The sequence below is a fragment of the Scyliorhinus torazame genome, chromosome 14, assembly GCF_047496885.1.
Source record: "Scyliorhinus torazame isolate Kashiwa2021f chromosome 14, sScyTor2.1, whole genome shotgun sequence".
Taxonomy (NCBI): Eukaryota; Metazoa; Chordata; class Chondrichthyes; order Carcharhiniformes; family Scyliorhinidae; genus Scyliorhinus; species Scyliorhinus torazame.
The window spans coordinates 83,123,931-83,150,424 of record NC_092720.1 but is presented as its reverse complement, the minus strand read 5'-3'; the positions used below and the strand labels follow the sequence as shown (position 1 = coordinate 83,150,424).

The following is a 26,494-nucleotide window of genomic DNA, read 5'->3' as shown; positions in this document are numbered from 1 at the left end:
CGGCCCATCAAGTCTGCATCAGCCTTTTGAAAGAGCACCCTGCCTAAGATCACCCCCCCACCCTATTATGTGCCTGCAGCAAATAATTTCTTCACGCAGTTAACTTCACTTTTACACACAAAAATGTTCCAGCTGTTGATGGATTACAGAAGCTGAGACACACTGATCAAGAAAGACAATAAAGCAATAGCTTCCTAATATAAACATTTTATGCCTGGTATTGGTCCCTTTATGATCATAAGTGTAAATTACATAGGTGTGTGGACAACAAAGAGCAATTATACAGGTTTAAATAAGCAATGCTGTCCTGATGTCAAGGGCAGTCACTCTCATCCCTTTTGTTCACGTTTGAACCAAGGTTGTAATGAGGTCAGGAGCAGAGTGATTCTAGTGGAACCCAAACTGAGCATCAATGAGCAGGTTGTTGCTGAGCATAGTGTGGTGTGGCACTTCCATCGTGCTAAATGGGATAGATTTCGAACTGATCTACCAACTCAAAACTGGGCATCCATGAGGCACTGTGAACCATCAGCAACAGCGGAATTATATTCAACCACACTCTTCAACCTCATGGTCTGTCAGACCTCCCACTCCACTATTACCACCAAGCCAGAGCATCAGTCCTAGTTCAATGAAGATTGCAGCTGGGAATGTCAGGAATAGCACCAAGAATACCTAAAAATTAGGTCTCAATCTGGTGAGGCTACAACACAGGACAACTTGCATGCCAAACAACGGAAGCAGCATGCTCTGGAATTCTGCCATCTCCAGTCGTGAATGGTGGTAGACAGTTAAAGCAGCTAACAGGAGGCAGCAGCTCCCTAAGTATCCCCACTCTCTACAATGCAGAGCCGTCACATTAGACCGAAAAACAAGCCTGAAAACACAGGGAACCATGTTTGGCCAAGTGCTACTTGATGATCCATCTCATCCTCTTCCTGAAGTCTCCAGCATCACAGGTGCCAGTTTTCAGCTAATTCGATTCACTCCAAGTGCACAAAGGCACAATGGTTAGCATTGCTGCCTCACAGCGCCAGGGACCAGGGTTCAATCCAGGCCCCGGGCGACTGTCTGTGTGGAATTTGCACTTTCTCCCCATGTCTGCGTGGGTTTCCTCCGGTTTTCTCCCACAGTCCAAAGATGTGATGGTTCGGTGGACTGACCACGATCAATAAGCGGGATTACAGAGATAGGGGAGTGGGCCGAGGTGGAGTGCTCTTTCGGAGGGCGTGTGCAGACTCGATGGGCCAAATGGCCTCCTTCTGCACTGCAGGGAATCTTCTGGATTTTACAACCAATTACAGCAAGAATTGGCAGTGGATGCTGCAAAGACTATGGGTCTTGAAAACATTTCTGCACCACTGAAGACTTATGCTCCTAAACTACTCAAGCTCCTAGCCAAAACACTGACATCTGCCTGGCATGTGGAAAATTGTCCAGGTATATTCTGTCCATTAAAAGGACAAATCCAAACAGACCAATTATCGCACATCAATCTACCATCAGTCTACTCTCAATCAAAGTAATAGAAATTGTTGGAGACGGTGCTATCAAGTGGCACTTGCTCAGCAATAGCCTGGCACTCGGTTTGGGTTCTGCCAGGGTCACTCAGCTCTTGACCTCATTACAACCTTGATCCAAACATAAAACAGAAGAGTGACCGCCTTTGACATCCAAGGCAGCACTTCTGTGGTATCAAGGAGCACAAGCAAAATTGAAATCAATGGGAACCAGGAGGAAAATTCTCCACTGGTTGGAATCCATCCAGCATTAAAAAAAAGATGGCTGTGATAGTTGGAGGTCAATAATCTCAGGTCCAAGACATCACTGCAGGTGTTCCTCAGGGTAGTATTCTAGACCCTGCACTTGCTTCATTATTGACCTTCCTTTGATCATATTCACAAAATCCTCAGGTACCAATGCAGATGCATGCTTCAGTGTCCGTATGCAGCACACCTAGCCAGTATTCAGGTTAGGGCTGATAAAGGGCAAGTCCAGCAAGAGAGAACATAATCATCTCTCTGACATGCAGTAGCATTACCATCCTTCATGAGCCTCACCTTCAACATTCTGGGATTTATTGACCAGAAACTACATTGGACCAGCTATATAACATACAGGACGTAAAAGGCTACAAATTCTGGACCATAACCTATCTCCTGAACCTTCAAAGCCTACCCACAAGACACAAGTCAAGGGTGTCATGAAATACTCTCACTTGCCTGGATGAGTGCAGCTCCAACAGCACTCAAGAAGCTCGACACCATCCAGGACAAGGCAACCATTTAATTGTCACTCTCACAGAAGCAGCAGTGTGTACCATTTACAAGATGCTATGCACAACTCAGAGATTCCTTCAACAGCATCTTCTAAACCCACAATTCTACCACCTGGCAGGGCAAGGAAGCAGGTGCATTGATAGAATTTGCAGTGCAGGAGGCCATTCGGCCCATCAAGTCTGCATCAGCCTTTTGAAAGAGCACCCTGCCTAAGATCACCCCCCCCACCCTATTCCCGTAACCCAGTAACCCCATCCAACCTTTTTGAACACCAAGGGCAATTTAGCAAGGCAAATCCACCTAATCTGCACATCTGTGGGAAAAATCTGGAAATAAAACAAATGTAATTGTCCAACTGGTTTATTAATGAAGCAAACGTGTGTGCTCACCTGATATGACCTATGTGACCCCAGTTTCAGACTAATGTGGTTGACTCTAAACAGCCATTTAAAAAAGCCGAGCAAGTCACTAAGCTATTTGAAACTATTTGAAGTGGTTCATGAAGAGGCCCAGATTCTCCAACTTTCAGGGCACCGAGGGACGGGAAATAAATACCAGCAACACCCACCACATGAATGAATGTTTTGAAAATCTCTTGTATCTTGAGCCCTAACATTTTTAGCAAAATTCAAAGAGTATTCATAGAATTTACAGTGCAGAAGGGGGCCATTCGGCCCATCGAGTCTGCACAGGCCCCTGTAAAGAGCATCTCTACCCCATCCTCATAATCCAGTAACCCCACCTAACCTTTTTGGACACTAAGGGCAATTTAGCATGGCCAATTCACCTAACTTGTACATCTTTGGGCTGTGGGAGGAAACCGGAGCACCCGGAGGAAACCCACGCAGACACAGGGAGAACATGCAGATTCCGCACAGCCAGTAACCCAAGCAGGGAATCGAACCTAGTACTCTGGAGCTGTGAAGCAACTGTGCTAACCACTGTGCTACCGTGCCTCCCTCATGCATGGGTACACCACCAGCTGCAAGTTCCACTCCAATCGCACCATCTTGATTTGGAACTATATTGTCATTCCTTCATGTTTGGGTTAAAATCCTGGAACTCCCTTGCTCCTTCACATGGACTGCAGTGATTCAAAGTAGCGGTTCAGCATTACCTGCTCAAGGGCAATTAGGGATTGGCAATAAATGCTGGTTTAGCCAGCAATGCCCACAACCCATTATCAAAAGTAAGTCCTCTCCCCTATAATAAATTGCAATTAAAAAGATACAGTACAAGTCAGATTGTAAACTATTTATTTGCCACTAATCATGTCAAATACATAACTTATTTTCTGCCAGCAAGTTAACTTCAGAAACAGAACACCAATATTTACACAAAGGAATGTTACATTACGATATGTTAAGGCGCAAATTCTTTTGGCTTCGTTTTGGATACAATAGTAATAGCAAAAGTTATGTAATATTTCTTAATGAGAAATCATGATTAGCTACAATGTTTTACAAAAATATGGTGCAAGTTGACAATTATTTTATTCAACATTTTCAAGTCCTGAAATGGATGTGTTAATTTATACAGTTAACTATTTAAATTTACATAGAGGTCAACCTTTTAAGACTGAAAATTTAAAAACTTCACAAATGAAGGTTCTAAGCAACAGTTTTGAAGGTCTGCAGTATCAAGTTGGTTTGGTGGATTAATCGGTTGGCACTCATGAACACATTAATTGCCCTGTTTAAAAAACAAAAGATCATTTCAATTCAATACAGGTTTTTGTCCTAGATGCAAGTACAAGATTCCAAAATATATATTCATTCCACTCTATTTACTCAAAGTAAATCAAAATGCACCATGAAAACAGTTTAAAAAAAAAAGAAAATGTAAACAAAAACGTTACTGAAACACTCCACAATTAGAAGCCTGAGCAAGTATAATCTGGTGAACCATTTTCTAAGCTCAGTCATATACAGATAACATCTCCATTAAAAGGATATTGTTTACACAAACTAATCTTTTTGTAAAGCACAAATGTCACTTGTTTATAAAGACAGCCGAACCCCCTCAACTCTTCCTTGTCTCAATGGGAACAAAAGACTTATTGTATTATTCAAACTTTTATTTACATTTAATACTGCTGTGGCAACTACAAACTCTAAATTTAAGTTATGCTCGTACTATAAGCTTTTTTTTTGCAGGATAATTCATACAAAAACAACACAAAAATGTTTCATGTTACTACAATACTTACTTGCCATCTTTAAAGTAGGTTTTCAGAGTATCGCTGAAGCTCTTGGAGTATTTGACAAATTCTTTCTTTTGGTGTTCAAGTGCCTAAAAATAACAGTCCAATTTAATCCACATTTTTAATTTATATGAAATGAATGTTTTAATGTGTTTTTTAAAAACTACATTCAAATACACACCATCATTGGCTGTGAATGGATGGGAGTCTTATTTCAATATTTTATACATATACATGTTACACATGCAATATTGAGCTAATTTCATGGATATAATAATAATCTTTTATTGTCACAAATAGGCTTACATTAACACTGCAATGAAGTTACTGTGAAAAGCCGCTAGTTGCCACATTCCGGCACCTGTTCAGATACACAGAGGGAGAATTCAGAATGTCCAAATCACCTAACAGCATGTCTTTCAGGACTTGTGGGAGGAAACCGGAGCACCAGGTGGAAACCCACGCAGACACGGGGAGAACGCGCAGACTCCGTACAGACAGTGACCCAAGCCGAGAATCGAACCCGAGACCCTGGCGCTGTGAAGCAACAGTGCTACCCTCTGTGCTACCATGTCAGTTCTGTATTACAGTATGCAAAAACTAAAAGCACTTCGCCCATTGTGAGTTACTTTACCAAGTATTTCAAGTTCTATTCATATTCTCCAATACTTTCAGACATTTTGTGATAGTTACAGCATAATCTTCACCAGTAAAGGCGTCAAAAAATCCACATCAACAGGATTTGAAATAAACAGTGATTAATGAAATAGCAATAATACAGCTTCATAGCTCGATGTCGCAGGAACAGTTTGAACTATAAAACTTCAAGCACTTTCCAGCTCTAATTTGGTTTTCATCAGAAGATTAGAATACTGTGCAAATCTATGAAGAACAGCCCTCATACTTCTCATAGAATTTACAGTGCACAAGGAGGCCATTCGGCCCATCGAGTCTGCACCGGCCCTTGGAAAGAGCACCCTAATTAAGCCCATGCCTCCACCTTATCCCCATATCCCAGTAACCCCACCTAACCTTTTGTTCACGAAGGGGCAATTTAGCAGGGCCAATCTACCTAACCTGCACATCTTTGGACTGTGGGAGGAAACCGGAGCACCCGGAGGAAAGCCACACAGATACGGGGAGAAAGTGCAAACTCCATACAGACAGTCACCCGAGGCCGGAATTGAACCCGTGATCCTGGAGCTGCGAGGCAGCAGTGCGAACTTCTGTGCATTGTGCCACCCATCCCCACCCCCCACAATATCAATGAGTGTAACTGGCAACTCTTATGCTGTAGGTTCTCAGAGGATTATTTCTGTAATACATACTCTACGGTTCTGGTACTGGTATTTTTTGAAAACATTGTTCACAGTGTCGAGAAGCTCTTTTATTGCACTGGCGATATCCCTGTAAACAAAGGCAAATGCAAGAGAAATTAAGAAATCTAACGGATACCACGTTTCAATTCCTCCAGATTTAAAATACTTAAATCGCGACAGACAAGTTGACTTGGCGCATAACTCGACCCCATTTTCTTCAGCCCCAAAAATTGTGTTTTTATCTATACTCAGCATACAAATTGATGTGTAAATGCAACAGTAGACACATTCTTGCCAGGTACTTGGGCAAAGAAAACAATTCAAAGCTAATCCATGTAAACTTGTGTAGTGCCTAACACAGCCAACCTCAAGCATTTGCTTTAATCGTCTTTTCAAATTTGACACCAGCTACCACCAGACAAAATGCCAGATTAGCAGTTGCTCATCACAGAATTGTTATGGCACAGGAGGCGGCAATTTGGCCCATTGTGTCTGCATTGCCTCTCCAAATGAGCCTCATGACTGAGTATCATTCCCCTGTATCCCTACACCTTGTTTCTATTCAAGTAATCATCTGATATCCTCTTGAATGTCTTGATTGAACCTGCCTCCACCACGCTTCCAGGCAGTGCATTCCAGACCCGAACCACTCGTTGTGTGAAAAGTTTTTTCTCACATCACATTTAATTCTTTTACACACATTTTGTAACTGTGCCCTCTCATTCTAGATCATTTTACGAGCGGGAACAATTTATCCCTACCTACTCTCTCCATTCCCCTCGTGACTTTGAACATCTCTATCGAATCACCTCGTAGTCTTCTCTCTAAGAACAGTCCCAACTTCTCCAATCTATCCTTTGGATAAATCAGTACTGGATCTATTGAGCACTTAATGTTAAGCAGGGCAATAGAAATGAATGCATATTTACTTGGCTGCAGCCTACAACTGGTTAAAAAAATTAATTTAGGTTGAGTTTTAGTTAGAACAAACAGTCAAGAAAAATCTAGTGGGCCTGTTAAACATTCCCTTCGATATCTCCAGGTTCACACAACTTAAACATTCAGCAGCATTTTGTACACCTCAGTCCCTTTGACTCCTATATAGGCCAAAATTTGTCAAATTGGAAGGGCTCCATACCTTAGCCAAAATAGCACAGGAGCCTGGAAATCCATCCCCCAAAAGCCACCATTTTCACCAGGGTTGGGGGCAAAAGGGGCATGCTATATTTCACACATTTGCAGTTCATGGATATACTAATCATTTAAATGTGAAGTTGGTTTCACGCTGAAACTATTTTGGTCATTCAAACTTGCTGGGCTTTAGACATTTGAGGGAAATATCTAAATCTGCTAGAATTATTTGGGAGAGGTCAGGAACCCCTTTGGGATTAAGAGTAGACATGAAAGTGGATAAGGTCTTCGGAATTATTAAATTGTATTGTCTTTTAAATAAATTACCTGCTGTTAAAAGAAAAATCAATACATGCTATTTCAATGTTGACATAAACCTGATGGATAGCATTATAGGATTAGTGCTGCTTCCACACCTATTATTGCAGTTTGATTGAGAGCACTAAAACGCTACAAAAGGGATTAGGTGTGTGCCTATGAATACAATGTTTTTAAAGAATTTAAATGTATTTATTGTTGTTTTTTTTAAATCAATGAGTGTTTTTAAAAAAGTATTTAATAAATAATTCCCTTTAACCATGGCACCCAAGGTGGATACTGGGCAGCTTGGCATGAAGTGTGCAAAGACAAATGGTAGCCAGTAGGGAGCATGAAGGGCATGAGGAGTGTGGTGGTGCGAGGGCTTGAAGGCTGTTTCTAGCTTTGCTGCTTTTTTTTTTACAATTGCCAAGCATACTGAGTAAAGCCTTTAAGCAGCCACCTCTGCACCTGGCAACCCACTGCTGCCCATAAACACTTTCTGCAGGTGACAGGGCGAATTTCAGATAGTACCCTTTCCCCCACAACAAAAATCTGACCGTTTGGGGCAATTTTTCCTAAACTGGCTTTGCAGAGTCAGGGATTTTTCCACTCCCAACTTCAAAGCAAAGTATCAGAGGTTAAAGGAAACAGAGTAGGGGGATTAAAAGTATTTACTCATACTGGTGGAAAATGGAACTGCATTCTAGAGGAATTGGTACTGGGGTCACTATTATTTACTTTCCACATAAATGATTTGGATTAGAGATTTGGACGCCCAATTTTAACATTTGTGGATTACTTTTGAGGCATACTGCTAATACTAAGACAGACTGCACCAGAACACAAGACATTATTAACTTGCAAAATGGAACTGTAAAATTATAAATGAATTTCAATTTAAAAAGTACGGTGATACAATTTATTTGGAAAGGGGTCTAATTCGGATAGAGGTGCAAGAGGTCCAGATTCATAAATTTAAAAGTAGCAGCTCAGTTTAACAGGGCCACTAAATGCAAAGCTATTGAGGTTCATTGCCAGCAGATTACAATTCTGGTTTCTATATTACAAAAAGGATAAGGAAGCATTGGAGAAGATACAAATAAATATTCAAAAGTTTGATACCAGTACTGAGAAATAACTACTGGTAAAGAATGAACAGATTTGGTTCCCCCCCCCCCCCCCCCCGAAAAACAGAAAGGTGACCTAATAGAGGTCTTGAAGAAGTTTGGTAAGGCAAACACTTATATCGGAGTTCACAAATTAGAGAAACGCTTCGCCTAGAAACCAGTTATATTGCAGGACGTACTACATACCGCCGAAAGTTGAGGATACGGGAGAGAAGCATTTCAGGGGAAGCTGGACACGTGCAGAAGGATGTGCTGACAGGGTTAGATGAAATAGTGGGAAATGGAAATGTAATATACACACAAAACCTTGATATTCAGTTTGACAGATTTAAAATACCTACTTGATTGTCTGAAGGAATCTAACCCTATCATTGATCTCATCTGGAATTTTGCTGAGAATATGTTTCAGTGCTCGTGCCTTTTCATTCAGCTCCCGGAATTCTGGTTCTTGTCTGTCAATCATATACTCTATGAATACAAAATAATAGGGTTAGAAAAAAAAGCTTTCATATAAAATCACTTCAAGAAAATAAATCATTTCATTTAGATAGTCAAAAATGTTCCAGTCTTTTCCGTTGAATGAGACATTTTCAGCACAATATAAGAAATCCTTAAATTAGGGAGTTAATATAATCTTTATGCATAATCATGACACCTTCAAGTTGTTTGTGTTTCTTACTTTGTGATATGTTAGTGCTGTTGGCTAATACCTGGATCACAAGTGACCATTGATGGTAACAAAAAACTAAACTTGCTATATTCAATAAAGTTTGCAGCTTAGAATACCTAGTAAGAAAATTAGTTTTCCCAGTAAGTCAAAATTATTACGACAGTTACCTCCTCGAAGTGCAAAAGCTAACAACATCAGAATATAAACGTAGCTTTTGGGCTATAACCTGAATTTTGAAGTTTAATGATAGGGACTGTTTATGGGCATGCCAATTGAGGTTTTCATGCCAAAGTGACCCTTGCTAAATGTCAATGGATTGTAAAACTATAGAGAAAACAAACTGAAAATTAACAATCAAGAAAAACTATTCAAACAAAGGGAATTATGGCAAGATTGAACTGAGTTTAGCTCTACTTCCTCATAGAACCAAATTCCAGAAGACTGCTTTAGATAAAGATAAATAATGAGGAAAATACTTTCCTTCTGTATGAAGAAAATAACTTGCAAAATCTACAAAGTAGTTAGAGTTCCAAGTTACCATAGTTTGTGGACGCTGTTTTTGTCACGTCATGAAAAGGTAGCAGAATAGATATTTCAGTCACATCTTCAGATAATTAAAAAGACACTACCCATAACATGGTTATTTATTCGTTCATGGGATGCTGGCATGCTGGTTAGCCTTTGTGTATTACTGTACTTTTCAGAGAAGACTTTATATTGGGCAATCCGATTGACCATGTCGGATATGCGGGGGAACAGACACGCTTAATAAAGCCTCATCGACTTCACTCTATTCGTCTCACGGAGTCTTTGTGCGCTACAGGCACCATCTGCAGTCCCCAATCCCCTGTAGGTTCATAGAGTGCCAGGTCTTGAATTTATTAAATTGGCTTTCTCCAATGAATCAACACAAAAATGGAGACATATACATCAATTTCAACGGTCTGGAACAAATATTGAGCCAGCGTAATGCATCAACGGTTCTTGCATCAAACAGAACTTTGAGTACACCGCACATGCACAGTTCCCAACATGCACCGCACATTTGCATTTCCCAATGTTCTGCACATGCGCAGTTCCCAATGTGCGCAGAACCTGCGCAGTTCCAAATGCGCGCTGCATCTGCACAGTATATTCCAAAATCTGATACACACTTGGTCCCAAGCATTTCGGATAAGGGATTTTCAGACTGTATTCTGCAACATGGCTTAAGGCATCAACAAATTTAACCTTTTGCTACTTTTAGAAGAAAAACAAAAGGAGTTGTTAGTGCCAACTAATCATGTGACGCAGTAAAATTGGATCCTCACTGTGGTTATATATAGTTTTATAGGATTATATATGGGACTGATTTGGACAGTACGCAGAAAACAAACCTCATTGGGAAAAATTTAGAATTTTGTGGCAATACCATATAATTTGCAAAGTTCACATTGGCCGCTTCAGTGTTATCCCTCCTAATGTACAAATAAGCTCTCTTGTCATGGTATTGTAAATGTGATGGAGCTGCAATATGCGTTTTGATTACAGTGATAGCTATTTTCAAAATATATCTGCACTGTATACTAAATATCCAGTGTGTTACAGGTTAACTATATTTAACTTAAAGCAGAACTAAAAATTCAGGACATTCTTCCCAGAACTATTTTTGCGTTATTTGGCATGTTACAGTATTTAAAAGGAAAGTAGTTGAATTATTGTGCTTAACAAGCTGATGAGAAATGACAGCTAACAGGGCACTTTCCATTCAGGCACACCTGCCAGCATCAAGTAACCCTAGACCATGTATAACACAGCTGAATGCAAAATACATTTCTATCTACTCTTTTTCAGGCTAACAATGCAACAGCTACTTCTGTAGCCCTTTAGCATACAAAAACCCTCCCAAGACACTTTGGAGAAGTGCCTCAAGTAAAACTTCACACTGAACAAAAGAGATAACATCAGGTTAGATGACAAAGCTTCGTCAAAGGGGTAGGTTTTAAGGAATATCTTAAAGGAAAAGAGGTGGAGGGATTTAGAGAGAGAATTTCACTTTAAGGCCTAGATGGTCAAAGGCACAGCTGCCAGTGGTTGGTATGAGGGTAGTGGGGGATGGCACAAGAGAGTAGAGAAGTGCAAAGGATTGAGGCAATTATGGAGCAGAGATGATGGGTGAAGGATACTGATGTAAGTTTTGGATGAGCTTTTGTACCAGTGTGGAATTTTTCATTTCCCACATCAGTCATCCAGTGGCTTCAGTTAAATTGGTTAGTTGGCCGCCAAAGTGCACAAAATTGGTGTATTGTCTATTCTGGGCTCAGGTCCAGAAACACTTTCATCTTTTCAATCTATATCACAAGAAGTAAAGGCACATTGTTGGTCAGAGCCATAAGCTCAAGTCTTAATTTCTGGATTAATCATTTCGATAATAAATTGAAATATTTTGCTGCAGTTGCAGAACTTGATTCCAAACTCAGTCCTTGCAAGTTGTGTAACATGGTCATTCATGAATTATTCTTGAACAAAATTACACGCAGCAATTTGCACATAGCAAATCCTGGGTTGGGATGTTTACACCAGATAAGCTCTCAAAAAAATGTGAGACTATTGCAATCTGCAGCACTCCAAATGTACTCCTGTAGTGATGTTTAGTAGCGTAAGAAATAGATGCAAATCAACAAAAGGCAGACTGCATAACTTTGCATTTTTCTTGCTCGCATTGCATATTGTAGCTGCACAGTACTTTAGTCTCTCAAAAGAGGAGTAGGTTTACGTCACCTGGTGCACCAATGGAATTACAAAATCTCCAAAAGACTAAACTTGGACAGATTCAAGCGGCACTGTCTCGAAGATGTAAACTTGTGTTAAGTGAAAGACAACATTAAGATAGCATTGTTTAATATGTGTTTCTGATTCCTTGTGTTCAGTCTAACAAGAATAGTCGATCATACCTTCAACGTCATCACTAGCCATTCGCAATAATGATTCAGTGAAATTAACTTCCACGCTCTTTTTTTCCAGAATTTTGGTTATAATGTCTTGAGTGAGACCAGGATTTTCTTTTTCGGCCTAAATTGAAAGAGGGTCATCAATTCAACAAGTGCTTCTGAACATGTACAGTATACTATTCAATCCAATTATATTTTAGTTCTAGTTTATCGTACCCAAATGATGTTATTTTTAAATAGGCTATGGATGGTCTGATGCAAACAAATTACATAAATGTTCTTAGGAAGTCAGGAAAAGTAGATTGACTTTTAGGTACAAATATTCGTTATCACCCAAGTATACCAGCATCAAATTAAAGACTTTTGCACGCAGATTTTATTTTTTAAAAGTAGTAGATTATTTGCCCAACAACGTAGATGTTCACAGTATTGAGCCGCACAGCTCAGACATCCCATTAAATTCACATCATGGGACTTCCAGTGGCGTCCATGGAGTGAGTAGTGAGGAATAAGGTATTTCCTGCCTGGGGACTGGTTCTTTGACCCCTCTTGCCTATTTTACAGGGGGGTGGTGCAGGTGGAAAAGTGATAATATAGAAGAACTAGGATTTCTCCACTGGTAGGTGATGTCGAAGAGTTACCAGACGAGGAAGAGGCATTCTTCGGACCTGGAGGACATGCGTGGAGCAAAAGAGAAAGGATTGTGCAGGAACACGTGGTGTCGTTGCCTGCACGGTGGTCAACAGAGCAATTGGTCGTGTTCCTTGCAGTCGAATTTAAAAAACAAAGGTTGGCCGTCACTGAGAACTTGACGAGAGTGGCAGAGCCACTTCAGGCTGCCCTGGAGAGGACGGAACAGCGGCTGGAGACACAGAATACATCGATTCAGAAGGTGGAGGACATGGTTGCCGACCACGAGGATCAGACTGCCTCTTTGGAGGCAGAAATGTTGATTATGTCGGAGAGGCAAAATAAGCTGAATGCTAAGATCGACGATCTGGCTAACTGCTCAAGGAGGCAGAGCTCAGGGACCTTGGGGCTGCCCGTTGGCAGAGGGAATGAGAACCACAGACTACGTGGCCAAGGTGTTCAATCTGTTGGTATGGAAGGTGGTGTTCGACCACCCTTCTGAAGTGCGCTGAGGAAGACGGCGAGAGCTGGGGAGCTGCCACAAGTGACGATCACACGGTTCCATCAATATGTGGATGAAGGAAAAGATGCTGAGGTAGGCAAAGGCGACCTGTGATAGCAAGCCTGGGGCAGAGGAGATTTTTTGTTTGGTATGGGTAATGTGATGGGGGAGTTGGGGGGTGGGGGTGTTGCTGACATTGAGGGTTTCTTTATGGAATGGTTGGTTGGGGGGTGGGGGGGGGGGGGGGTGGTCGCCATCTTGGGCGGGCACAGGAGATGGGCAAGGTAGGGACCTGCAGGAGTCCATTAGGGTTTGGGTATGGCTGATCGGAGGGGGAAAGGAAAGGAGATCTGGGGTCCCCCAAACAAGCTGGTCTCATGGAATGTGATGGGTCTGAATGGGCCAATTAAAAGGTCTTGGGTGTTTGCTCATTTAAAAAGTTTGAAGGCAGGTGTGGTCTTTCTGCAGAAGAGTTAGGGACCAAATGATATGAGGAAAGGGTGGGTGGAAGAAGTGTTCCATTAAGGGTTGGATACAAAGACAAGAGAGACTGTAGTGCCCATCAACAAAAGATGCTTTTTCAGCGATTAATATAGTGGGGGATCCAGGGAGAAGATACGCGATGGTGGTTGCAAGATAGGAGGGAGCTCCTGTCGTATTAGTGAATGTGTACACTCCTAACTGGGATGATGTGGAATTTATGAAGAAGGTGTTGATGAGGGTCCCGAAGGTGTCGGGGTGGCGATGGAGTTTCTTGGGTTCATGGAGTGGATCTGTGGAGGTTAAGGTGCCCGAGGAAATGTTCTCTCTTTTTGCACGTACACAAAGTGTACTCCCGTATCCATTTTTCGGTTATGGATAAGACACAGCTTCTGGGGGTGGTGGGATTGGAATATTCGGCAATTGTTAGATGAGATCATGCGCCATGTATGGAGAAGGGAGGTGGGGGGGGGGGATCCAGTAACCACCGTGGAGGCTGGATGTGGCACTTTGGCAGACATGGAACATGCAAGGGGATTCGGGGCTATAGGCACATACGTTGAGTTTAAGAAGAACTGGAGGTCTTCCCCTCCATGTTTTGGGAGGCGTTGAAGGTGGTAATTGCGGGGGGGGGGGGGGGAGATAATCTCGAAGAGGATGCGTAGGGAGACGGTGGAGAGGTTGGAAAGACAGAGGTTAGTGGAGGCCATTTTGGTAGCGGATGGGCAGTATTCGGCCAGGAGCTGTTGAAGGAAAGGAAGCAGGTCCAGAAGTTGCACGGTGGCACAGTGGTTAGCACTGCTGCCTACAGCACTGAGGTTCCAGCTTCAATTCCGGCCCCTGATCACTGCCTGTGTGGATCTTGCACATTCTCCCCATGTCTGCATGGGTTTCACCCCCACAACGCAATGTGCAGGTTAGGCTGAGTGGACACACTAAATTGCCCCTTAATTGGAAAAAAATAATTGGGTTCTCCAAATTTAAAAAAAAGGAGTTTGGACTGTTGTCACGAGGAAGGTGATGGGTCAGTTGCTCTGGGTACAGTTGCGGTGGGGGAGGAGAGAGAGAGAGAAATTTATGAATGAAATGAAAATGAAATGAAATGAAAATGAACATGGGGATAAGGCAAGTAGATTGCTGGCTTACAAGCCTTGACGGCAGGCGGCTTCAAAAGAGATTGGGAAGATAAAGGACTCTGGGGGCAGCGTGGAGAGACTCAGACATTGCGACAGAGTTGAAGCCTCATCTAACCGAAATGATAGCGGGGGGGGCGGGCGTTTGGACCACAGTTTATTCACTGGATTAGGTTGTTGTACAGAGCCCCCATGGCAAGTGTTCGCACTGTTGCAGCAAGGTTGGGGTATCTTTGATAACACAGGGAGAGAAGGCAGGTTTATTTTTGCACTGGTGATTGAACCGTTGGCGGTGGTACATAGGGCGTCGATGGAGTGGAGAGTAATAGAGGGGGTGTGTGGAACATCAAGTGTCCCTACATGAGGTCTACTTGTTATATGTGACAGATCTGATTTCTAGTATGAGTAGGATTATGGAGGCGTTGACTAAATTTGTCTGATTTCCAGATTAAAAATTAAATGTGTGGAAAATGAGGTGTTCAGGCTAAATTCCCAGGCACAAGGAAGGGGCCTGCAGAAGTTGCTATTTTAGCTGGTCAGGTCAAGTTTTCGGTATCTGGGAATACGGGTGGCACATACCTAGGCTGTGCTGCACTAGTTGAATGTGGCCAACTTGGTGAGGAAGAATTTAAAGAGCTAAGATAGTCTTCTGCTATTGTTGGCAATGCGGGACCAAACCGTGAAAATGATCCTTCCAAAGTTGATTTATTTCCCAGAATCTCCCAATTTTCGTGCCGCAAACTTCTTTTGGGAGGGTAAATGGGATAATTTCAGGCTTTATAGGGGCAAGGGGCAGCACGGTAGCATTGTGGATAGCACAATTGCTTCACAGCTCCAGGGTCCCAGGTTCGATTCCGGCTTGGGTCACTGTCGGTGCGGAGTCTGCACATCCTCCCCGTGTGTGCGTGGGTTTCCTCCGGGTGCTCCGGTTTCCTCCCACAGTCCAAAGATGTGCAGGTTAGGTGGATTGGCCATGATAAATTGCCCTTAGTGTCCAAAATTGCCCTTAGTGTTGGGTGGGGTTACTGGGTTATGGGGATAGGGTGGAGGTGTTAACCTTGGGTAGGGAGCTCTTTCCAAGAGCCGGTGCAGACTCGATGGGCCGAATGGCCTCCTTCTGCACTGTAAATTCTATGATGATCTATGAAGTCTGAGGGCACTGGTGATGGCTCCACTTCCGTTCTCGCAAGCCAAATATTCTATGAGTCCGGTGGTGGTTGCTTCGTTAAAGAGTTTGGAATCAGTTTAGGAAACATTTAAGGTGGAGGGCATGTCGCTATGGGCACCAATTTGTGGAAATCATAGATTTATTGCAATAGGGTTGGATTCGACATAAAAGGTTTGGGAACAGGAGGGGATAGAGAAGTTTAGGGACTTGTTCGTGCAAGGTAGATTTGCAGAGTTGGGGGAACTGGTAGAGAAGTTTCAGCTGCCAAGGGGGGAAATGGGCTCCGGTACTTGTAGATTAGGAATTTTGTGAGAAAGGAGCTGGCTAAGCTTCCACAATTACTGCCCCCTTTGTTGTTAGAAAAGATAGTGTCTGAGGATGAAATAGGGGAGGGCACGATTTCCGATATCTATGGGCAGTTAAAGGAGAGGGCCTCAAGGGAGGAGATAAAGAGGAAGTGTCATGTGAGAGTACCTTTAAGACATGGATGTTTAAGCAATGTACCTTTGAGAAAACAGTGATGTCAGAGAGTGGGTGGAGCGGAGCAGTTCAGCCATTTTGAAGTTTCAGTTTGGAGGAAAAGAGCTTGGGGAGTGTCTGTGTTTTGCAGTGAGCTGGATTTGCTGTGATCTCTGCCATGAAAGACTATCTCTGGATCATTTGGGTGATTTAAACTCATAATAGTAAAGCCTTTAACCTGATGTGATTCTGTTTAAAGGTGTTAAGTCTCTTAGAAGTTTGATGGAACATTGAGGAATTATTTACTGTTGTAATATTTTCTGAGTTATCTTTGAAGTAAGGGGTGTTAGGAGATCCAATGTTTATTTAAGATGTTAAGTTGAGTTCATGGAATAAACATTGTTTTGTATTTAAAAACCCACGTGTCCATAATTGTAATCCCACACCTAGGGAACAAGCCATGTGCTAGGAAAAGCAACAAATACATTAAAGGGGAGAGGTTGGTTGAACTCCATGATACATTTTGGGGTTCTGAAAACGCCCATAACAGAAGCGAGAGAGATTTGGAGTGACGCCTTGCGTAGGATAAACTTAAGCTCATACAAGATTGAGTTTATTATAATTTAAAGTGGTGCACAGAGCACATATGACAAAAACATGATTAACGTTTTTTTCCCCCCCCAGAGGTGGAAGGACTGGTACGAGCGGTGTTCAAGAGTGCTGGCGAACCACACACACGTTTTGGTCCCGTACAAAATTGGTGGGATTATGGGATTCCTTTTCGGGGACGATATCAGAGATCTTGGGGATGAAGGCAACCCGAGCCCATGAGTGGTGATATTTGGAATGTCGGATGATCATGGGGTGCAGGAGGGAGAAAGGCTGACTTGTGGCCTTTGCCTCCCTGATAGTCCAGAGGATCATCTTGTTAGGGTGACGGGCTCTGGAACTGTCATGGGCAGCTGGGTGGGGTGCATGACCTGGCAGACTTTTTACATTTGGAGAAGATACATTTTTGCCATTAGGGGGTCGGAGGTGGAGGCTCCTCATCTCCTCCTTTAAGCGTTGGTAAACTTCAGCGGATGGGGTTGTTTTGTTTTCGCTATAGAGCAGGGCGTGCGAGGTGATAAGGTTGAGGAGATGTTTATAATGCAAAATGGAATGTTGTGCTTTGTTTATAAAATGAAAATGTTCTTTTTAAATTCACACACCATTCGGTTAAGTGAATTTTGATTTGTTGGTAACTATAGATGAAGAATAGTATCACGATAAATCTCTGCATCACATGAACATCGTTAATTTTATGACTTTGGCAAAAGAAGATTCAAGCAGAGCATTCATGGACCAGAATTGATTTCAGTCGCGATCAAGTTCACAACAAACAAGGTTTTTTGAACAAAATGTACAAGACTGGTGCTCTTCTTCTATCAGTTGCCAACCAAAATAGTTTTTGAAGTAGATAAATAACGCTGGAAATTTTTAAAGCAAATTAAAGATGCAAGCTCAGATAGGTATTTTGAAGTTTCATTTAATTTCTCTTTTGGATTGGGGATAGGCAGAGAATGGATTGGATACACTCACCGAGTTTATCAAAAGAATTTGCTTACAAAATTGCCTCAACTCAAAAAAGGATTTCCATACCTATCATGCAAGGCAGATAATGTGGAGGATGGTTATATAGATTATCAAATGTGCGCTTCAAATATTGCAGCAAACCGAAGGTCAAAGGTATATTAGATGGATGAAAAAAGCAAGTTTTAATTCCCAAGACAATTAGCACAGAAACAGATAAGCTAAATACTCCAACTGCACTTAAGACAGATTTTTTTGCCAAGAAAACTGAATAAGGCTTTGTTTCTTTACATGCTGCGTGGACACATTATCGCTACAAAAACAAATGACATTTACCAAATACGTCCAAGTTAATCCAAATTTTAAATCTGATCTGTAGTCCACTGTTCTCTCGTCAAAGCTCTAATGTGTAAATAAGATCAGCTCCTTGCTACATCAGGGTGGTGAGTACAATAGTAATGGTATCGGGAATTTGGCATTACTTTTAAATGCTGTAATCTTTAAGGGCACTTCAAGAGTCTGTTTCAGTAAAGCAAAACTTGACTCCTCTAACAAAAATTACTTCTGGTAGCAAAATTATGATTACTTAGACATGCAACGAATTTTAATTGGAAAATCAGAAAACTAAGTGAATAAAAACAGGTTTGGAATTACTATAAATCAGCATTTGAAATAAACAGTAAATAGACTTTTAAGGTTAATTCAGAAACCATTGCAAAATTAGATCTTCCCCATAAAATTAATACCAAGTTCAGTTACACTTCCGAGGGTTGATGGGCAAAGTGATTCTTGCCAACAATTTTCCTCGTCACTGTTGTAATAGCACACTCCCCCATTAAAAATAATTCATTTGATTTTGAAAATAGTGCAAAATTTAAATGTTGTACACTCGGTATTTGAATACCGCCCCATGCCAGTAGGCAATCCTGTAGCAGCACACTTCTATAATTTGGTGGAACTTCAGCAGTTAATAAGGAGATGGTGAGAGAAGCCTTAATTTTAGTACATGGAAAAACATGCAAAATGGTACATCTCAATTTAGAAAAACATGAAACATTCAAAACAGCACCAGCCAGAGTATGCCCAATTTAAAAATCGAAAACAGACACTTGTGAAAACAAAAAGGTCAGAAAATGCGAGTGCGAGAAATAATGTGGAAGAGAAACACAACACCCCCTCCCTAAAAAGAATGAGATTGAGTGCATAAAAGGATGAATAATTTGTATGCTAAAAGTGAAGGAGGGATCATCCATTAGAAAATGTTTTGCTTGATCTGTGCCCAGGACTGTAATCTGCATTATTAGATCCACTCAGATATCGAGGCATGCATTCAAAGCGTGGGTGGGTTTACATGCATATAGCTTTTTAGACACAGATAAGTGTCTGGTAGAAGAAAGCAAGTCTTTTATATATATATAGATAGAAAATCAGATATGCAAATTAAATTTAAGACATGTAGGTAATGCGATGAACATTAACCCAACCCTTAATGAGCAGAGAAAATTTAATAACCTACACACGAGGGAAATCTAATGTTTGCTTTAGACATTCTACACAATGTAAAGTTGCTTAGTACAGTGGAATTTCCTGTTTAAGCAGCTCTGCATTTGTGAGTGAAAAGTTTTGTTTCTGCTCCTATACAAGGCTCCCACAGTGATCAAGAAGTGGGTTTCAAATAATATTTTTCCTCATGTGCTATGCCTTTCAAGAAAAAAAAAAGTCAACTTTGAAATCCTGGTTCGAAAATAACTCAACATTATGGCCACTTGAGGTAGACAAATAGAAGTGCTGGTCAGCAAATTTCAAAGATGAAAATCTAATGTATTAAGATATTCCTCGTGTGCTACTTTTATGCAGACATTAAGCCATTTATTCTGAATCAGTTAATTATTTCCCATTTCAACTTAACATAAGCTTCGTAATTGCTAGCGTAGTGTTTTGTTTCTTTGACAGAGTTGGAAGGTCCAGGTAGGTAAAGCATGTTGATACAAAGAACAATACAGCACAGGAACAGGCCCTTCAGCCCTCCGAGCATGTACCAGTCATGATACCATGCTTGTTCAAAACCCTCAGCACTTACTTGTGCCTTATCCTTCTATACCCATCCCATCCATGTATTTGTTGAAATTCCTTTTGAATGCCGTTAATGTACCCGCTTCCACAACCTCCCCTGTCAACAGTTCCAGGCAATTACCACCCTCTGTGTAAAACAACACGCCTCGCACATGTCCTATAAACTTTGCCCCACAGACCTTAAGCTTATGCCCCCTGGTGACTGACCCCTCCACCCTGGAAAGAGTGCCTGCCCATCCACTCTATCCATGTCCCTCATAATCTTGTAGACCTCTAAAAGGTCACCCCTCAACCTCCATTGTTCTAATGAAAACAGTCAGAGTCTATTCAGTCTCTCCGCATAGAAAGCACCCTCTAGACCAGGCAACATCCTGGTTAACCTCCTCTCCAAAGCCTCTACATCCTTCTGATAGTGTAGCGACCAGAATTGTGTGCAATATTTCAAGTGCGGCCCTACCAATGTTCTTTTTTTAAAATAAGCATTTTATTGAGGTATTTTTGATTTTACAACAACGACAAAATAAACAATGTACATGAGTCTATACACAGTGCAAAAAGTTTGCTTCCGCCCTTACAGGTCCCACCTTTATTAACCCCCTACTCTAAGCTAAACTAACCCCCCTCCCCTTCTGCGGACGATTAATTTTCTGTGAAGAAGTCGACGAACGGTTGCCACCTCCGGACGAACCCTAACAGTGACCCTCTCAAGGCGAACTAGATTTTCTCCAAACAGAGAAAGCTAGCCATGTCCGGACTCGGTGCCACCCTTGTTTTTAACACCGTGGACATGACGTCTGCAAACACTTGCCAGAATCCCGAGCTTTGGGCATGTTCAAAACATGTGGGCATGGTTCGCTGGCCCCCCCGTACACCTATCTTCGACACCAAAGAACCTGCTCATCCAGACCAATGTCATGTGAGCCCGGTGAACGACCTTAAACTGTATCAGGCTGAGCCTGGCGCATGTTGTGGATGCGTTGACTCTACTCAACGCATCTGCCCAGAGACCATCCTCTATCTCTCCACCTAACTCCTCTTCCCACTTGTGCTTCAGCTCCTCCGTCTGCGTGTCCTCTGACCCCATGAGTTCCTTATAGATGTCAGAGACGTTCCCTTCTCCCATCCACACTTTGGAAACTACCCTATCCTGTATCCCCCTTGGTGGTAGGAGCGGGAAGGTTGATACTTGCCTACGTAGGAAGTCCCGCACCTGCAGGTACCTGAATTTGTTGCCCCTCACCAATCCAAATTTCTCCTCCAGCTCCCTCAAGCTAGGAAAGCTCCCTTCTATAAACATATCCCCCATCCTCTCAATTCCTGCCCTTTGCCATCTCCGAAACCCCCTGTCCATCTTTCCCGGGGCAAACTGGTGATTATTGCAGATTGGAGACCAGACTGATGCTCCCTCCGCTGCCACATACTTCCGCTATTGCCCCCAGACTCTCAGGGCCGCCACTACCACGGGGCTGGTGGAGTATCATGCTGGCGGGAACGGCAGAGACGCCCCCAAACTGGTGCCCTTACATGAGGTTGCCTCCATACGCTCCCATGCCGACCCTCCCCCACCACCCACTTCCTGATCGTGGCTATATTCACCGCCCAATAATAGTTACTGAAGTTTGGCAGCGCCAGCCCGCCCTCTCCCCGGCTCCGCTCAAGCATCCCCTTTTTTACTCGCGGGGTCTTGCCCGCCCATACAAAGCCAGTGATAACTTTGTTAACCCGTTTAAAAAAGGTCCGCGGAATAAAGATGGGGAGACACTGGAACACAAACAGGAATCTCGGAAGGACCGACATCTTCACCGTCTGGACCCTCCCAGCTAATGACAACGGGAGCACGTCCCACCTCTGAAAATCGTCCTTCATTTGGTCTACCAGCCGGGCCAGATTTAGTTTGTGCAGCCGTTCCCATTCCCGCACCACTTGGATGCCTGGATACCCAAAGCTTCCCCCTACCACTCTAAACGGCAGTTTCCCCCAGTCGCCTCTCCTGTCCCCTTGCCTGGATTGCAAACATCTTGCTTTTCCCCATATTTTTTTGCACCCTGAAAACTGGCCAAATTCCCCAGAATCCTCATGACCCTATCAATGTTCTATACAACCGCAGCATGACTTGCCAGTTTTTATATTCTATTTTATATTTGATTTACAAACAAATTTGTTCTTAATGCTATATTTTATATGACTTATATTTCAAAGCTGTAACTATTTCCCATTTGTATGGTTCCAAAAGAACAGAAGCTTTCTCAGGTTCCCAACAATGAAGTCACTGTTTCACCAAAGCACGTAATGCTCTTAAATAACATCTACTTGATTTTCAGCTGTAAAAGTTCTCCAAATTGGTGAGCCGGAAAGCAGAAACAATTCCAAGGACATGTGGATATTATTCGATTCATCTCATCTCACTAGTTATATAAAATATAGAAAACCTAAAGAATATCGTCAAATGACATTTCATTTTAGACTGTTAACTATAGTAAAATAGTTTTCAATTCAAAAGGAGTGTATAACAGAATTTTCTGACTTAAGTTATGTTCTTCAAGACTGGCAATTTGATGCCAAGATGTAAAAAGTGTGTTTGGAGCATAGACTCAGCAGATGGGTCCAGCAAATTTTCAAATCAAAACAAGCTCAAAAAAGTGACAGGACTGCAAACTCATTATACTGTTCAATTTAGAATCATAGAATCCCTACATGCAGAGGCAGCTATTCGGCCTATCGAGTCTACACCGACCCTCTGAAAGAGCACCCTATCCCCATAATCCCACCTAACCTTTTGGACACTAATGGGCAATTTAGCATGGCCAATCCACCTAACCCATACCTCTTTGGACCGTGGGAGGAAATCGGAGGAAACTCGCACAGATACGGGAGAACGTACAAACTCCACACAGAGTGACCCAAGGCTGGAATTGAACCTGGGTCCCTGGTGTTGTGAGGGAGCAGTGCTAACCACTGTGCCATCATGTCGCCAATGAAGCAATTACATAATGTGCTGTGCATGCAACAACACCTGTTTATAGGGAAAGCACAATAGACAGATTACTTTATTTATAAAGGTTATAAAGTTAACTGGGCAGCATGTTTAGCACAGGGCTGTTTAGCACAGGGCTAAATCGCTGGCTTTGAAAGCAGACCAAGGCAAGCCAGCAGCACGGTTCAATTCCCATACCAGCCTCCCCGAACAGGCACCGGAATGTGGCGACTAGGGGCTTTTCACAGTAACTTCATATGAAGCTTACTTGTGACAATAAGCGATTTTCATTTCATTTCGGTTGCTTCACTGCGCCAGGGTCCCAGGTTTGATTCCCAGCTTGGGTCATTGTCTGTGCGGAGTCTGCACGTTCTCCCTGTGTCTTTGTGGGTTTCCTCCAGGTGCTCCGGTTTCCTCGCACAGTCCAAAGATTGGCAGGTGAGGTGGATTGGCCATGCTAAATTGCCCTTGGTGTCCAAAAGGTTAGGTGGGGTTACGGGGATAGGGTGGAGCTTAAGTGGAGTGCTCTTTCCAAGGACCGGTGCAGACTTAATGGGCCGAATGGCCTCCTTCTGTATTGTAAATTCTATGTTCTATGTTAAAATTGACATGGGGTGGGGTTGAAGCACATGTTTTGAAAAGCAAGCAGAGGTAACCATTCAACTCCTGAAAAACACAGGCCCCATCTTTAATATATGGGATAAAATACAACCCACGTTACACTTCTGACAAACTCTTGTTTATGCTGTGGATGAGCTAAACAGATTGTGCTTTCAGAAAGTGCACAGCTCAGGCACCAATCAGGCAATATTGCTAAAAAGAAAAAGGTGTACTGAATTGAGAAATCAGAAGTTGTGCTGGAGCATTGTAAGTACACTAAGCCAAAGTAGAGGGGGCTTTAACTTACATCTGGCCATAAAATATTGGCATTGAATATAGGTCAAATTATGCCTTTGACTATTACGTAAGAATGAGTGCTGCTTTACAGCCAAGGTCATTTTCACAACACTGTTGAATCATCTAATTTTCAGTAAACATCCAAAATGAACAGTAAGGATTGAACATTGCCTGATTGGTGCCTGTGTCGTGGACTTTCTGAAAGCACAATCTGTTTAGCCCATCCACAGTATAAACAACATTTTGTCAGAAGTGTAACTTGGGTTATATTTAAGCAAAATACAAAGTTAAAATACACAAAAAGTAACTGAACTGACACAGCATTATAGGCTGCAGTACATTTAGCATAAAATTGTCACAGCAATCAAACTCACCTTAATGAAAGCAGCTCTGAGAGTTTGTGCAGCAGATAGATCAACATGCTCCAGCTGTGGGAGAAAACAAGATTTTAACAAAGTTTGAAGTTGTAACGGTTTAGAACGATTTAAATTGTAAAACTTTAAAATGTTCAGAGAACAAATACAGATCTGTAGAGGTGAGCATAGGTGTACCATTCCGGAATATTTGAGTAGATATTGAAAAGTAATCCTGTTAGTTTGCCAATTTTTCATTCAAATTGTCAGTCACGATTATTGAATGAGATAGAATTTTAGAATCAATAGATGTGTGTTACTTGTTACTATCTGTATTCACACGACTCCACTCAAGTTTGCTCTCCATCACATATAGCACAAGCATGGTTTCATTGTTGCTTTAGTTCACTCTGCTTTCCTGTAACAGCCAACATCTATTTTACGGTCATTTACAGGAGAAACTTTAGCTGCATTTGTCCAAAATATGTCACATAGTTACTTTAGGGCTTCAAGGAAACCAAATAAACAATAGCACTTGTTATGTGCCTACAAGAACTAAAATACCCACCTCATTGAACACTGGGTACATCACTGCATAAAGTGGCATGGAAACCATGGAGGTTGTCTCTGCTTCATTCCTCATCTCTTCCATTGTCATCCTTAGTTAACCTCACACTATTGCCGAAAAAGTGCTACAAAGGCATTCACTGCCAAGTCAGTCCTCCTCTTCCCTCCTCGTGCAAGAAAGAGCCACTACCCTACAAAGAAAACATGAAATAAACATTAAAGTGTTCTTTGCATACATAAGTGGGTGCTGCATAATCAATGTTTAGCATAGGCCACTGAGCATTTACACATGGGAAAAGCTGGGATTCGTTATTGATCTTAATGAAAGTTTTGGAATGCATTGAATACAGATTGTGGAGCAGAACTAGTAATATGTATGGAACCAATCAGGAATTACTGGCTTTCAGAAGATGAAAGTGCATACTCAACTTGAGGATGTCCTGATCAAAATGGATAGAGCACTGATTATAATTATGGCCAAATGCAGTAACAGAAGAGACAGAAAAAACGTTTAACATTGTAACCAGTTACTATTTAAACATAGTAAATGTAAATTTCTCAGTAACAATTGAGCTGCACTGTAGGAATCTGGAGTTGTCCAAGACACCGCTTGCAGCAAGTCAGCAATTCTCTCCGCCAAAGTTTAGTATTCAGCCGTCAGTGAAACATCAAACCTCGCAGTTTGTAAAGAAACTAACCAAGTAACTCAATGGCGATAGGTGAATTTCAGGACTTGGGTGAATGATAATTTGATTATGGTTTGCAGTTGTGATTAAAATGACCAATGTAATACTGTGCGAAGCCTAAGAAAAGCAAACTTACTCCATTCATATTTTAATTAAATAATTGATAGAAAAGTGAGTTTAAGTGTCTTGCAAAAGATACAAAACTGCTTTATTAAGCCATTCATAAAACCCATTACTGCGTAAGTTCTCAGATGTTATCAATATGTTAATGGTAAGTAGGACACTAATTTGAGTGTCAACAATGAGCTTACTCAAAAGAATGAGCCCAACTTTAATTTAGCACTTTCAGAACCTCAATGCTTCAAAACACTTCATAACCAATTGAATAAAGTCACGTATAACATGCCCGTTTGTCATACAAAGCTTCTTTTCTCATGCTAGAATTCATAAATCAACTGTGAAAACTCTTCCATTTTCCATACATCAGTTTCCTTTAAACTTGAGTAAGATCATCAGTTGGTGCCAAGTTAAGTAAGGGTAGTTCTACTTCACACATCCATAGACATGAAGGACCAGGTTGCAATAGGCTTTTCTCAATCCAATGCAGAGCTCTTATAACCAGGTTAAAAGAAACTGATCATCAATCAGGGCACCATCCAAATCCAGGTTCCAGAAATCAAATAAGAGCCCAAAATCATTGAAGCCATTCAAGACATGCATGTCAAAATTTCTACTTTCAGTTGTACAATAAATGCCATCTAACACTGCACAATACAAATGACAGGGATTCAGAGAATAAGTTACATGTTACAGCACAGGAGGCAGCCATTCAGCTCAGGATTGCGTTTGACTTTATAAGGCCTCTAGGGACATGCTGGGGCCTGTAAAATGGTGAAGGCAGGCAGGGCTGGAATGTCTGTTGCTTCCCAGTACCACTGCATTCTGCCAGAAGGTGGAGGACAGCCCTCCCATCTAATGGCTGATGAAGGGTCTCTGGCGTTTTACCAGTGATAGTAGGCCCTCCATAGGTGGGGAGACCAT

General features: G+C 41.9%; 1 protein-coding gene across 1 annotated transcript in view; it reads right to left on the bottom strand.

The window, feature by feature from the left end:
* Nucleotides 1-3,518: 3,518 nt before the first annotated feature.
* pdcd10a (programmed cell death 10a) overlaps nucleotides 3,519-26,494 on the bottom strand; it is a 37,620-nt gene continuing 14,644 nt past the window's right edge. Inside the window, exons 2-8 of the mRNA XM_072474433.1 lie at nucleotides 24,769-24,958; nucleotides 24,222-24,275; nucleotides 11,963-12,080; nucleotides 8,701-8,827; nucleotides 5,811-5,889; nucleotides 4,489-4,571; nucleotides 3,519-3,971 (exon numbers count right to left, since the gene is read on the bottom strand). Coding sequence (XP_072330534.1) covers nucleotides 3,890-3,971; nucleotides 4,489-4,571; nucleotides 5,811-5,889; nucleotides 8,701-8,827; nucleotides 11,963-12,080; nucleotides 24,222-24,275; nucleotides 24,769-24,858 — 633 coding nt within the window. The 5' untranslated portion in view covers nucleotides 24,859-24,958 and the 3' untranslated portion in view covers nucleotides 3,519-3,889. The remainder of the gene's footprint in view (nucleotides 3,972-4,488; nucleotides 4,572-5,810; nucleotides 5,890-8,700; nucleotides 8,828-11,962; nucleotides 12,081-24,221; nucleotides 24,276-24,768; nucleotides 24,959-26,494) is intronic.